At 28.7% G+C, this 12,701-nt stretch overlaps 1 protein-coding gene across 1 annotated transcript in view; it reads left to right on the forward strand.

Moving 5' to 3' along the window:
* Positions 1 to 12,701, forward strand: part of LOC108565566 (alkaline phosphatase-like) — a gene marked incomplete at its 5' end in the record, with an annotated part of 65,685 nt that overhangs the window by 15,876 nt on the left and 37,108 nt on the right. The window contains one exon of the mRNA XM_017925100.1: positions 7,749 to 7,923. Within this exon, the coding sequence (XP_017780589.1) occupies positions 7,749 to 7,923 (175 nt within the window). The remainder of the gene's footprint in view (positions 1 to 7,748; positions 7,924 to 12,701) is intronic.

Here is a 12,701-nt window from a genome sequence, read left to right on the forward strand (position 1 = left end):
TACTACAAATGTTAAGGAGCGTAAACACTACCAATGCCTTGGCAAGGAACGTATAAAATTGTATAAAAACTTTAATAAAATGTACGTACATTTAAACTAGTCCTGATTAGAAATGAATATGAAAAAAGAAACGTAGAAAATAAAAAATATATAATTTAGAATGGTATAAAAGTAAAAATCAAATCCATCATAACTGGTTTTCCAAGATGGACCACTTGACTTACTATAGTTATTGTAAGTATAATTGAAGTCTTTATACTCACTCCAACATTATGTATATCCAACACTTTAAATCTATTCTACGCATTCATGTATAGTACAAATATTAAATATTATAAATAATGAAACCAAAAATATATAAGACAATTGGACTCTAGTGATTTTGTAGAAGTAATTTGTATTGGCCCTAATTAGGACTTCGTACTTTTGTTACATAAATATTTTGTCTTGATATAATGATATATAAGAAATGATTATTTATAGTTTTATTAATAACCAAATTAAATTGTAATCTTGATATAATTTATATAAGTTATTGTTAAAACAATATTAAATTATTAGCTAATATTGTACGACTTTAATGTAAATAAGAAATTACTTCCTATTACGAACAGCTAAGTCAAATAAAACTAAACGTTTTAACTGAATGTGGATTTGTCTTAAACAAATTAAATTATAAGTTTGTTAAGTTAATTCACGTTTTTTTTCTTCTTTATTCTTTTGTAAGTTACATTTCTCGCTGTGTTTGCGTTTTCTCTGGGAAATGGAAATTTTCAAAGTAAATACGCAAAGTACACAGGAATTCGTGCGATATGAAGTAATTGAATTGCGATATTAAAACAATTTGTGCTTTTTTTTACCAAGTAATTAGTATGCTAATTTGTTCAGTCATAAAAGAATAACATTAATTTGAATGAAAATTGAAACAAGTTTAGGAAATAGTATAATTACTTTAAACTAATATTATTTGCTTATACTCATTATGAATAAGAACATTTATATGAAAGAAACTTTGAATATTTATATTTATTTACGTTATGAACTTCATTTTTATCTAAACTTATTACATCATTTTTAATAGAAGGCAAATAGACCAAGTTCGATAGTTTCTACCAAATGTATTTAGTTATTGAATAATAGATAAAATAACAATTTATTGCCTAAAAAATACAAAACTTAACCTAACTTCAATATACATAATTATAAACCCACATATTTTTTTAGAATAAATAACTTTCGCCCAGATATTTATTATTTAAATTAATTTCATTAAATAGCCAACTAATATATGATTGACTTTCCAAACTATAAGTATAAATTATGCTGTATAAAGACTTATTTAGCAGTAAATTAATAATGAATTATTTTTTATTATTTATAATAAAAATAAATTGCTATTTTAAGTTATTATACATTTGAATTATACATATGCAATTATTACTGTTGATAAATGGAATATTTAACGTTTCCATCAAATACATTTTAAATTGCAGCTATAAATAATTAATAAATAAAATATACATATAGCTTCAATAGTAGATCCTTATCCGGCAATAAAACAAAATTATGAATGGTATACATTTCATTGCAGTGCATTTAGTAGATACAGCTTACAATAAAACTGATTTATGAAATTGTTCTTCATAAAACGGATATTGATCCTTCCTTTTCCACTAACATATTTTCAAATAAAAAAATATTTTCCAGTTTAGAGAAACGTTTAACAGTCGAGTTAAATTTATATTTTGTCGCGAAATGACATCTGGTATGTCATTCTCTCATATGTCAAATTACGGAAATGATGAAAACTATTAGCAAATTTTTTTGGGTCGCGCGACAAAACAGGTCGAGAAACGCTGATATAGACTATAGTCAGTAGACCTTTGTAATATTTATTTTTTTTATCTCGTGTAATTTTACTCACAATATGTTCATTTATGTGAATATTGAGTAAATTTAAGATTGCGGTTGACATTAGGTAGGTAATCTTTCCCGGTGGATAGTTAACATTATGATGATTTGATTTTTTAATTTGTTGGTTGGCTGTTGTCTTGTAGGTTAACTTCAGTAGTATATTGATGCTCTGCGATTCCACTATTTCCTTTGACTGTGAATCTTCTGTCATTGTCTGAACCTCATTCATTTGACTGTCGATCTGTGATGAACAATGGCTCTGTTGCTGCAAGCACAGAGAGGGCTCATAAAGGGAAGCCACGGATGACCAGGATTCGAACCCAGGATTCGACCGTGGGTAGGGCGACTTAACCATTCAGCTATAATAGTTATGAAAAATTACAATTGTTCATAACTATTTTTTTGTTATTTTCTATACATTTTATATTTTTATAACTATTGCAATAAGTATTAATAATATTCCTACATATATGTCATTGGCCAATATCTCTTTATAACAGATATTTTATTCTATGATTATGATTACATATACGCTTTAATTTTAATAAGTTTCCGCGTATTATATATATTTTTTTCTACAGTTTTATGTTTTGTTAGGTAAAGTATTCGTGAAGCATTTCCAAGTATTTGTCTTGCTCTACAAACCAATCTGCTTCATTTTTTAATTTAATAAATTTTAATCAACTTTGTTGAAAAGAATTATCTGTGTCTGGTGAGACTGTGAACGTGTGATCTACTAAGAAATACTGGAAAAGAACAAGATTGTCTTTAATCTTGCCCAACTTCATCGCGTGAATGAAACAAATATACAGAAATGGGCCGATCGACGTGATCACGTCATCCTTCTTCACCCAAAAACCGCAAACATCACCAAAGAGGCTCTAACTCAGGGGTCCCCAATCTTTTTGCACCCAAGAGCACATTCTAGAATGCGAGCCGGATGGCGGGCACTATTGGCATAGCCAATAAATACACGTAAAACGGTCGGCGGGCGCCATGGGTTGGATACCCCTGCTCTAAATCATCTCCAATGGGTATTCTACTGCATCCTCCATATTCTCCAGACCTTACGCCAACGGATTATCATGTTTTCCGTTCCATGTTGAATCAAATGAAGGGCGTTACTTTCGCTAACGATGAAGACTAAAAATGCAGTCTGTGCCTTAACGATATTACTAAGACTAATTAGAAATACTTATTCAATGTATAAAATTAACTATACAACTAGGGAGGTGAAACTTTGAGGATTATTTTTGATAAAAAGATTCGCTTCAGGTCATTGCTCCTTAGCGGATTCTGCATCTTGGTTCTAAGTTAATGATTAAATGTTCATATCGGTCATTGCTCTCGATGGAAATTATTTAAATGATATTTTAGCGCAATTTCCGGATATTTTCTTTTCTTCTGCATTAAAAATTGCTATAAGAATATAATCTTATTATATTTTGAATTTCAGTAAAAAAAAAACAAATTTTTGATATTATTTTAATTTGACTCATTGTAAATATATTATTTAATTTATTTATTCAATTTTCAGTTTGATTTCTAAATTTAGTTGTGTAATATGTTACTTTTAATAAATGATAATTTAAATTACACGAGATTATTTTATAAATGAGCGTAATTGGCGTGAAATGAATCCATATATAATATGAGTTATTATATTAAATTTCACGGCTACATAATGTTTCATTAAATGCTTTGAAATTAATCTATATATAACACTCAAATTACCATAACTGAATTAACACGATGTCTGTATTTTAGAGTTCATCGTGGTTTATATAATAATGTTTTCTCAATTTATGTTCTAATGAAGCTTCATTAAAGAGCTGTTAGTGGTTAATTCAAACTTCTTGCTGTTCCCTAACATGACATTTGTTCAAAATAAGAAATAAAATGTATAAGTAATTAAATAGAGTAGGGGTCGGTGAACATGTGTAAATTACCCCAAACTGGGGTTAAACTGAATGTTTGGGAATAATGAGGACTTTCACAATTAACATTCTTTATATCCATGAAAAATTTTTGAATCTCGATATAATGGGGAGGACTAAAAACTTTCCCGACTCCTAAAATAGAGAATGATGCAAATTTAATTAAATTAAATACACTGTAATCTCGTTCGTCAAATGTAAGTTGTTCGCAAAGACTGTTCTAAAACGTCTAACAATCTTTACAATTGTCTAATAATTTGTGTGTGCCGCCGCTGTTCTAACACGAACCGAATGCTTGTAGACGTTAACTGACCGGCATTCATTTAGCCTGAAAAATTTGCATAAAATATAGATGGTGCCTCAGGGTACAAACCGATTGAAAACCCATGATATACAGACTTTATAGATATTATATAATCCTTTATAATTACAAATTGTTGATCCTATTATAAATCTTTATATCTACCAAAAACCTAGTTATATTAAAAATGTTAACAAGTATATTTTAAATAAAATTATATGGTATTGCCTATGTACAGTTAACATTCACGTTCACATTGTAAAAGTTCAGATCACGTACGACCTCGTATTTTTTTTGTCTCTCCTCATTCCCGATGTTTTCCTTAATAAATTAACGTGTTTGTAAAGGCGTCGTAGGTCGGACGAATGTCGGAAGTTTTGTCTGGGCCACAAAAGCCTTCGCCTTTTACACTTCGAAACACGTACGTTAAACGCGACCCCATCGTGTCTGCGCCACCCCAGCAGCGGTCGAAACAAACCTCCCCATCCCCATGACATTAAACCCAAACGTGACCGGCCCACCAAAAATATTCGCAGAATTGGACGACATTCCAATGGTTGCCATTCACGACTCCCCCGACAATAATCACCGACGCATGTATCGCACCAGGAACCTATAATTACAACCCTAAATTCCCATCCGCTGCTTGAATACCGCACCACCAAAGGCTGTGCCCGACATACAGACGCAAACGTAAACAGAAACAAAACTGGTGCTGTTAAATTGCACAATGAACTACACAACTATTTACCAGACGTATTCACGTACGCGTAACTTGTACTAACAGACGCTATCTAAATGGAACTAAGTTTCTTATGTGTCTCTGTAATGGAATGCAGGTACATATAGGATTATCCTGTTTATTTATCGTAATTTCATGAATTCACCTTGTTACAACAATTATGGAGATATAATGATACTAATGTCTTAAAACAAATAAGCAAATTTTAGCAATGGCCAAAAATGCATGTGCATCTATTGTAAATTTAATGTGCAAATTTCACATACATTCAGTTGCGCAGTGCCAGTTCTTAGATAATAAAATATTTATTGACGTTTGCGCTTTTCATTAAATATTCAAACCTAGAGAACTTTTGCATCATAAATTTTTCTCGCTTTATATAAAGTCAATAATATTAATGTATTTATTTGTCTACTCTTTCAATCCGCACTTCTAAATATTTGAAGAAAATCTCCGGAAATTTTGCTCTTTGATAATTTTGGAGAACTCAGTTAAAAGTGTGTCTCATCCAACATTAAATAGTAATTGAAAATACCGGCAGAATTATATGAATACTGTTTTCCAAAACTTATGAAACGAATTTGTTAGTCTGACGGCAATATGCAGTCAAACTAAAACTAACTTGTACTTGGAGAGGAGATAAAGTTAAAGGTTTAATAGAAATGCATATGTTACCGGTAAAATGTATAAAATGTAGAATAACTAGGTATTACATATAATAAGTAGTTAAAGTATCAAAAAATTAAAGTATTCTATACTTTAACTATCATAGAAAGATATTATTACGTAACTAGTTATTTTACATACTTTAATAGCGACATAAAGTAAATCATAATAGTATGTAGTAAATAGGTAAATTTAGAGCTTTTATAGACTTTATAACAAAAATGAGATATTATTCGTTTTACCTAACCAAATTTACCTTAACCTAATGTACCTCAACATTAACTCGAGTTTCGATATACTGTTCAATGAATACAGCTAAAATTATCTTTCCTAAGATCTATTAATATAATGCTGTCATACCTAAAGTAAAAAATAGGATGCGTTCAACGAAATTACTTAAAGAAAATTATTGTTGTAAGAGGTAAAATGCTATGGCCAAAATGAGGATACGTTTCTTCGTAAAGAAAATGAAAGCTGAACGATAATGAAATTATATACTCATAGTTAATAATTAACTACGTCTCGACTTACTAATTACCTTTTTCCTTACTTTATAATACTTCATAGAATATCAAATTCGAGCCCTTTTATATTTTTTTAAATTCTAAATTAATTCTTTGTCGACTCACGGCGAAGTCCTTTATAAAAAAATTCCTTTCAAAAGGCTCACATAATATAATCTATGCTATATTTCATAAAACTATGGTTTATTTATGAACATTTCATTTTGTCTCTTGTAATAAAATTTAACTTTTAGCCTTCCTAGTACTAAGCTAAACTAAAACCACTGTAACTGGTGAACTAAACGTCAGATTGCCATGAAATTTTGACCGCCGTCGGCTGAAGGTTGGTTCTTTCTGACAATCACATGGATTTGTCGATAGAAGCGCCATCAATATGTCATCCTGCGAATTTATTGAGTGAGGTGTTACATCAAAATTCTAATATTTATATCGAAATTGTGTTATATAAGTACCACGTTATGTGAATAATAACTGTATTATGGAATACTTAACATTACGTTACTGATACAAAAGCAAATCTAATAAAAATGTATAACGTAGGTTGAATGCATCTATTGTATTCTATTTAACATTTAATTTAATATCATTCAAATGTATGATTTAATTATATAATATTATATTCAGATATTGCAATAAAATACAGATATTATATAAATCATAAGTTTCTAGTTGCATTTGAGAGCTGCTTCTGAAAAGAATCTATTATATATAGTTCAATTATATATAAAAATAAATTTATTATAAAAATATTTAAATTGTCAAAAGCTAAACTACTAATTAAACCATCAAATCTAACTAGATTTTTTTTCTTATTGTGTTTAATAAATAGTCAAAATTTAAATCCGCGATACTTATATAATAAATATTAACGTGTATATTAGGTATAACATGTATATAATAGGCATAATCCATATTAAAACAAATATTACCTAAAAAATACTTTAAATCTATATATGTTAAATTTTAATGTTTTGTAATATAGACTAATGTATCTGAGCAAGCAGATAGAAACGACTAAAGGTTGAATTTATTTCCTACTTACCAAATAATAAACAAAAACGGCTACTGAAAATCATGAAAGCAGAAAAAGTAGGAATCTCGAATCAGACATCCGCATATAGCAAATGCGAAAAGCTGAGGTGAAATAATGATAGAAAAGAAAGCATCGGTCGGAAGTAAGAGAAGCAATAAAGCATTCAATTAAGTAATTGAATATGTCTTTCTCTCTTTCACACACATGTACAGTGAAGTAAAGCCACTTACGGTCCATTGCGATGTTGGCGAGGACTTTCAATTTATAGTTTTACTTTAGTTCGCGAATGAGATTGTGGCACAAAGACCAACGTCTTTGTCGATAAATAATTCGAGTCTCATGAATTATTTGAACTGCTCGAAAAATGCAGAGGAAGGGCAAAAAAAATGACGAATAAAGAAGTATGAACAGGCGATTCATCGATATCGAAGTATAGGGCAGCAATCAACGAAGGATTCGCAGCCGTAAATGCATGCAAACGTGATATTTCCCCATTGAAAATCTGCTCCGCTTGGAATTTAAAATGCAAGCTGCAAGAACAAGTTTTTAATTAAAGGACTCAGCTGAACATCGAATGAATGCGTTAAGTGTAATTATGTTTCTATCTTTTTCTCTTGTTTTCTGTTTGCAGACTTACAACATGGACGTGCAGATCGGTGAATCGTCTGCCTGTGCTACAGCCCTCATGTGCGGCGTGAAGAGCAACTTCGAGACGGTCGGTCTGGATGCCCGGGGTCGCTTTGAGAACTGCTTCTCGAGCTTCTCCTCAAGGGTCGCATCCCTAATTGATTGGGCCCAGGAGTCCGGTGAGTCTTGCCCCATGGTAATTTCCCCTCGGACTTTTGCATGCAAACATGCATTTTGACCTACATCAAAAGCCGCTTCCGCCTTATGACGTTATGTCACAGTCTTTGCAAATTTCAAATTCCACACACGATTTGCCATTAGGGATGTTTCAATATTTAACGCATTAGCTATGTCATTTACAAAATTTATCATTGATAAACACAATCACCAGTTATTTCAAATTGTAGTTTAGATTCTTTATGAAATATTCTCTTTTCTGTCCAACAGACACAAAAAAATCCTTATATAATAATTATATTAAAAATATATATTTAAATAAAATTATATATGTTTTTATATAGTAATACTTTTTATAGTCAAATTAATGTAACAAATTCATAAAATGTTCTGATGTTTTTTTTGTATTACTATTTTATTTATCTCGTTTTTCTTATCAAATATTAATTTCTAAGCAAAATCAGAATTTAAAACAAAGATTCACTTCTTGAAACACATATTTGAAACAAATTTAATCCCAATATTCGTGTCTTACTCAATAAAGGTATATTTTTAAAGAAAAATGTCTCAAGTATCAGTGCTTTAACCCCCTAAAACAGTATCTATTTATATGGGGCAGAAATACTATAGTAGATTGCCTTTTGTATGTTTGTAAGAGTATTTTTACGTATTTTAACAATAATTAATATGTTTAACAATATGTTGTTTAAATCATTCTATAAGTCTGATACTTTCTAAAATTATAAAAATAAAAATAAATTTCGTCTTCCAAATTAATTTATTCAAAATAATTTATATTTCATTATTGGTCTCTGATGAGTGATATTTGTCATTTGTATAAAAATGTGTTTTATGATCTAACTAAACCTAACTAAATGTTGTAAGAAATGTATAAATACTTGTCATACATCTTTGTTTTCAATAATATATGAGCATCCTTTAATCTCCATTATTACTTAAAAATTAAGTAATTTTGCTACTTTTGTATCGATTGTTTAATATTAAAATAATAAATATTAACAAGTTTTCAACCGATCAAATTGACCGTTCTCGGTAGATAAACATAAAAAGCAATGTGATAATGTTATCTTTATGAAATTGTACAGCAGAATTGATCTTCAGTATCTTTAACGAGTAATAATTGAAAAAAAAATATTCAGGGAGGAAAAATGAATATTTTATTCATAATCAATTAAAATAATCTTTTATTGAAAATATATCAAACAATTAAAACAAACAAAACTATTTTATAAATGTAATTTAGTATTAGTGTTATATAATTAAATTATACAATATTTGATACAATATTATATCACTAGGTTCATAAAAATAAACAAACTGTTAAAAATCGAAATAATTAAATAACTTTAAATATTATTAGAATGAAACATATTTTATATAACATGGTAAAAAAAAAATAAAGGAAAAGTAAAAAATAATTTTAGGCAATGAAATAAAGATATTATTAAAATATTATCAAAATATTTGGCTGAAACACCTAAGGTCAATGAAATGATTTAGTTGTATTTTATTTCACGTTTTATGTATACATTTTTGACCATGCTATAGAAATTGTTATATTTTCCTTTTCTACATCGTGTGATTATATGTTTAGATGTGATACGTGTGATACGTAATTTTTAATATTTTATCTGGCTGAATGTTATACGTTTTATATATGTAGGTTCAAGTCCAAGGTTAAATATAGCAGATCCTTACACTTATGTTAAGAGCTTCCATAAAAGCAGCAGAGCATGTGAGTGAATGCCATACCACAATATACCTATTTAGCTTTCTATCTTCATCCTTCTCGACGCGTCAGCACTCTATATATACATCGGCGCTCAGGAATATGTTTTGTTCCATTGAATATTGCCTGAATAAATAAATGGCGACCCCCGCCTTTGCGACCGCTACGTGTCCTGCCTACTTTATTTATAAGGTCAAAAGCTTGGATTAAAATGAAAATATTCTATTGAATTTTTTTCCTCTTTTGAAAAACATATCCTTTGCAGAAAAATTCATTACGTTTCAAGTAATTTACCCAAAAGAAAATATATATATTTATATATACCACATGAAAATTGTATAGTGTAATTTTCAAACAGAAATATGTACTCATTAAATTATATTTTTTATTTATTTTGTTTTTCTGTATTGCATTTACGGCATCGCGTCGTTATATTTTTCTGAATATCATCTATATAATATTAACAAAATATAATATAACGAATATAATTCGTTCTTAAGCGCTGTACGAAAATCGAAGCTCAAATAATTACAACAGTCAATCACACATAACACCATATAAATGAAATTATTTAAACTTTTAAACAGTTAATATCACTTTATATTCATGGAGGAGTGGAAGACGCTGACAGTTTAGACTTGTGTTTTTTTCTATTTGGGAACGAAATTTGTATTCGAAAACTAAGGCGTTTTTTTAATTAGTTCGGGAATTATCCAGGAATTGATGCATCGTCCAAGGATTTACTATAATTCTAAATAAGTTTTTGTATGTATATTTTAAACTAGGGTTTAGTTTGTACCAACTTGTTACAACATATTTAACTACGGCTGTTGTCAATAGACGGCGAAACGAAACTTTTATGAGGTACGGCTGTCGTCAATAAGCGATTTGATGAAGTATGCTACGATTAAGATACGATTGTCGCTTAATGACCATTCTATATATTATTGTAAAATTTGTTATCTCGGAACTTATTTATGATTACACTTTGCATATACACAAATATTTTATGATTAATTTATCATATTTTATAACGTATTACGTATTTATTATATCGAGCTATTTATTTTATCCACATTTTATTTCCGAATGTGGATGTAGTAGTAATATTGCATTTAGTACTATATACCTGCAATTTTCTTATAAAATAATTATTTTTTACCGCATTAAAAAGTATTATTACAAATATCGTGAGATAAATTTCACAAAAACATGCAGCTTACTCTGCAGCTTAACCTGAAAGATAATGTATGGAAACCATTCATCTTTTAGCTGCAGTAAATTTCATGGACAGGCATTCACCAGTTAATATTCCGTCTACTGAATGTAGACAAATACTGTCCGAGATGAAAATCAAAAAGAAAATGTTAAAACTTCGTCTCTCGAGTGTAAAATAGGGCTTTGTATAAAGGACTGTTACAAAATTTATCGCACAAGAATACATTTTTAAAAACCTGAAATAAAAATGTTCAAATTAGTCAAAATTCCAATTTTGTTTTTCATATTTCAATTTTACATAAAATATGTTTTTGATAATAATATTGTGTTATTTATATTTACAAAGTTTTTAAATGTAAAGTAGTTCACAATATACATAAGTATATAAAAAATTTAAATTATTTTTATTCCACGTTTACACAGCCAGTTTTGTTAATATATTTCAGTAGTTAAAGGGTTAAACAATGTGAAAATAAAACTATATATGAAATTACTAACAGTATTAGAATAAAGTAAAATTACGTTGGAAAATGTTGCTTCTATATGTATTGACCCAACATGGAGTAAACAAGTTCCTATCTGTACCGTTCTTTGATATATATATATAATGCAATGTATAGTTCTCAACTAGAATATGTTTTTATTAATTATTAGAATATAAATATCTAACAGAGTGTACCTAAAAAAGTGTGCTCAGGGATGTTATCAACCTCACAGTACCAGCACATTTTATCCACCTTCTTCGCAAAAAAGTGCGATCATTCTAGATTTGTTATAAAACTTTGTTTTAAAACTTTCAAACCAAACTAAATTTTAATCGACAACATACAATTAAATTAATAGGTACACAAAATTATTTTTTATACATAAATGATCTTTTTTTCCTCTCTCTCTCTACAGTCAAGACTCTTTTAAAGTCCTCAATTAGTCCCTTTTCAAATAGTCCGGGATATTGACGGAACCGATTATTACGGTATATTAAATGTAATACTATTAAAACACTGCAGCTGCAGCTTTTATTGATTTATTTTTTTTCATATTTTCATGAAAAGTATTACAGATTTTTTTTATAAATTTATTAATCTATTAGTTAATTTAAATATTAAAATGTAATCAAATGCAGTCACCACTGCATTCATGAATATTTTATTTATAAAAACCTGCATTGCATATGGATTTTATTAATCACGAATTTATTCATGGCTGTATCTATAAATACAAAGTAAAATTGTTCAATTACGCGCAACGGATATTTATATATACTACGAACAGGAAAATATAATAAACTAAGTAATAATTAATACCAACAATTTGAACTGCAGCGCAAAACGAAGCCAATTCATATAGACAAATGATCATCTCATAAATAAAATCTCAACAAACAAAATATATTTTTATCTCTGAAAATTTAAAAAAATAACTTACATACACTAATTAAATATAATGTGTACTAAACAATATTAAATGCAACACATAATGTAAGCAACGTTAATCATTGATACAGAAATTGTATTGTTTATTGTACACGTACAAGCAGTAACGTAAACTTACCTAACATAATACGCTGTGAATTGATTTAGTTTGAGAACGAATTAAATTATTTTATTTTAGTTAGATTGTGATCTAATAGTCAAGTCAAATCAAAGAAGTCGACTTATCCAATTGATATCATTGTGTATTTAGTAAGTGAATTGTAAATAATAATGTCCATATTATCAAACATTTGTTGAAAGGATGTACGTTCAGTGAACGTTTTTTGTTTTTATAAAAAATGTAAATATCAACTTGATATCGAATTATTGTTGAATTTAC

The sequence above is a fragment of the Nicrophorus vespilloides genome, unplaced genomic scaffold, assembly GCF_001412225.1.
Source record: "Nicrophorus vespilloides isolate i.1.1-1 unplaced genomic scaffold, Nicve_v1.0, whole genome shotgun sequence".
Classification (NCBI taxonomy): Eukaryota; Metazoa; Arthropoda; class Insecta; order Coleoptera; family Silphidae; genus Nicrophorus; species Nicrophorus vespilloides.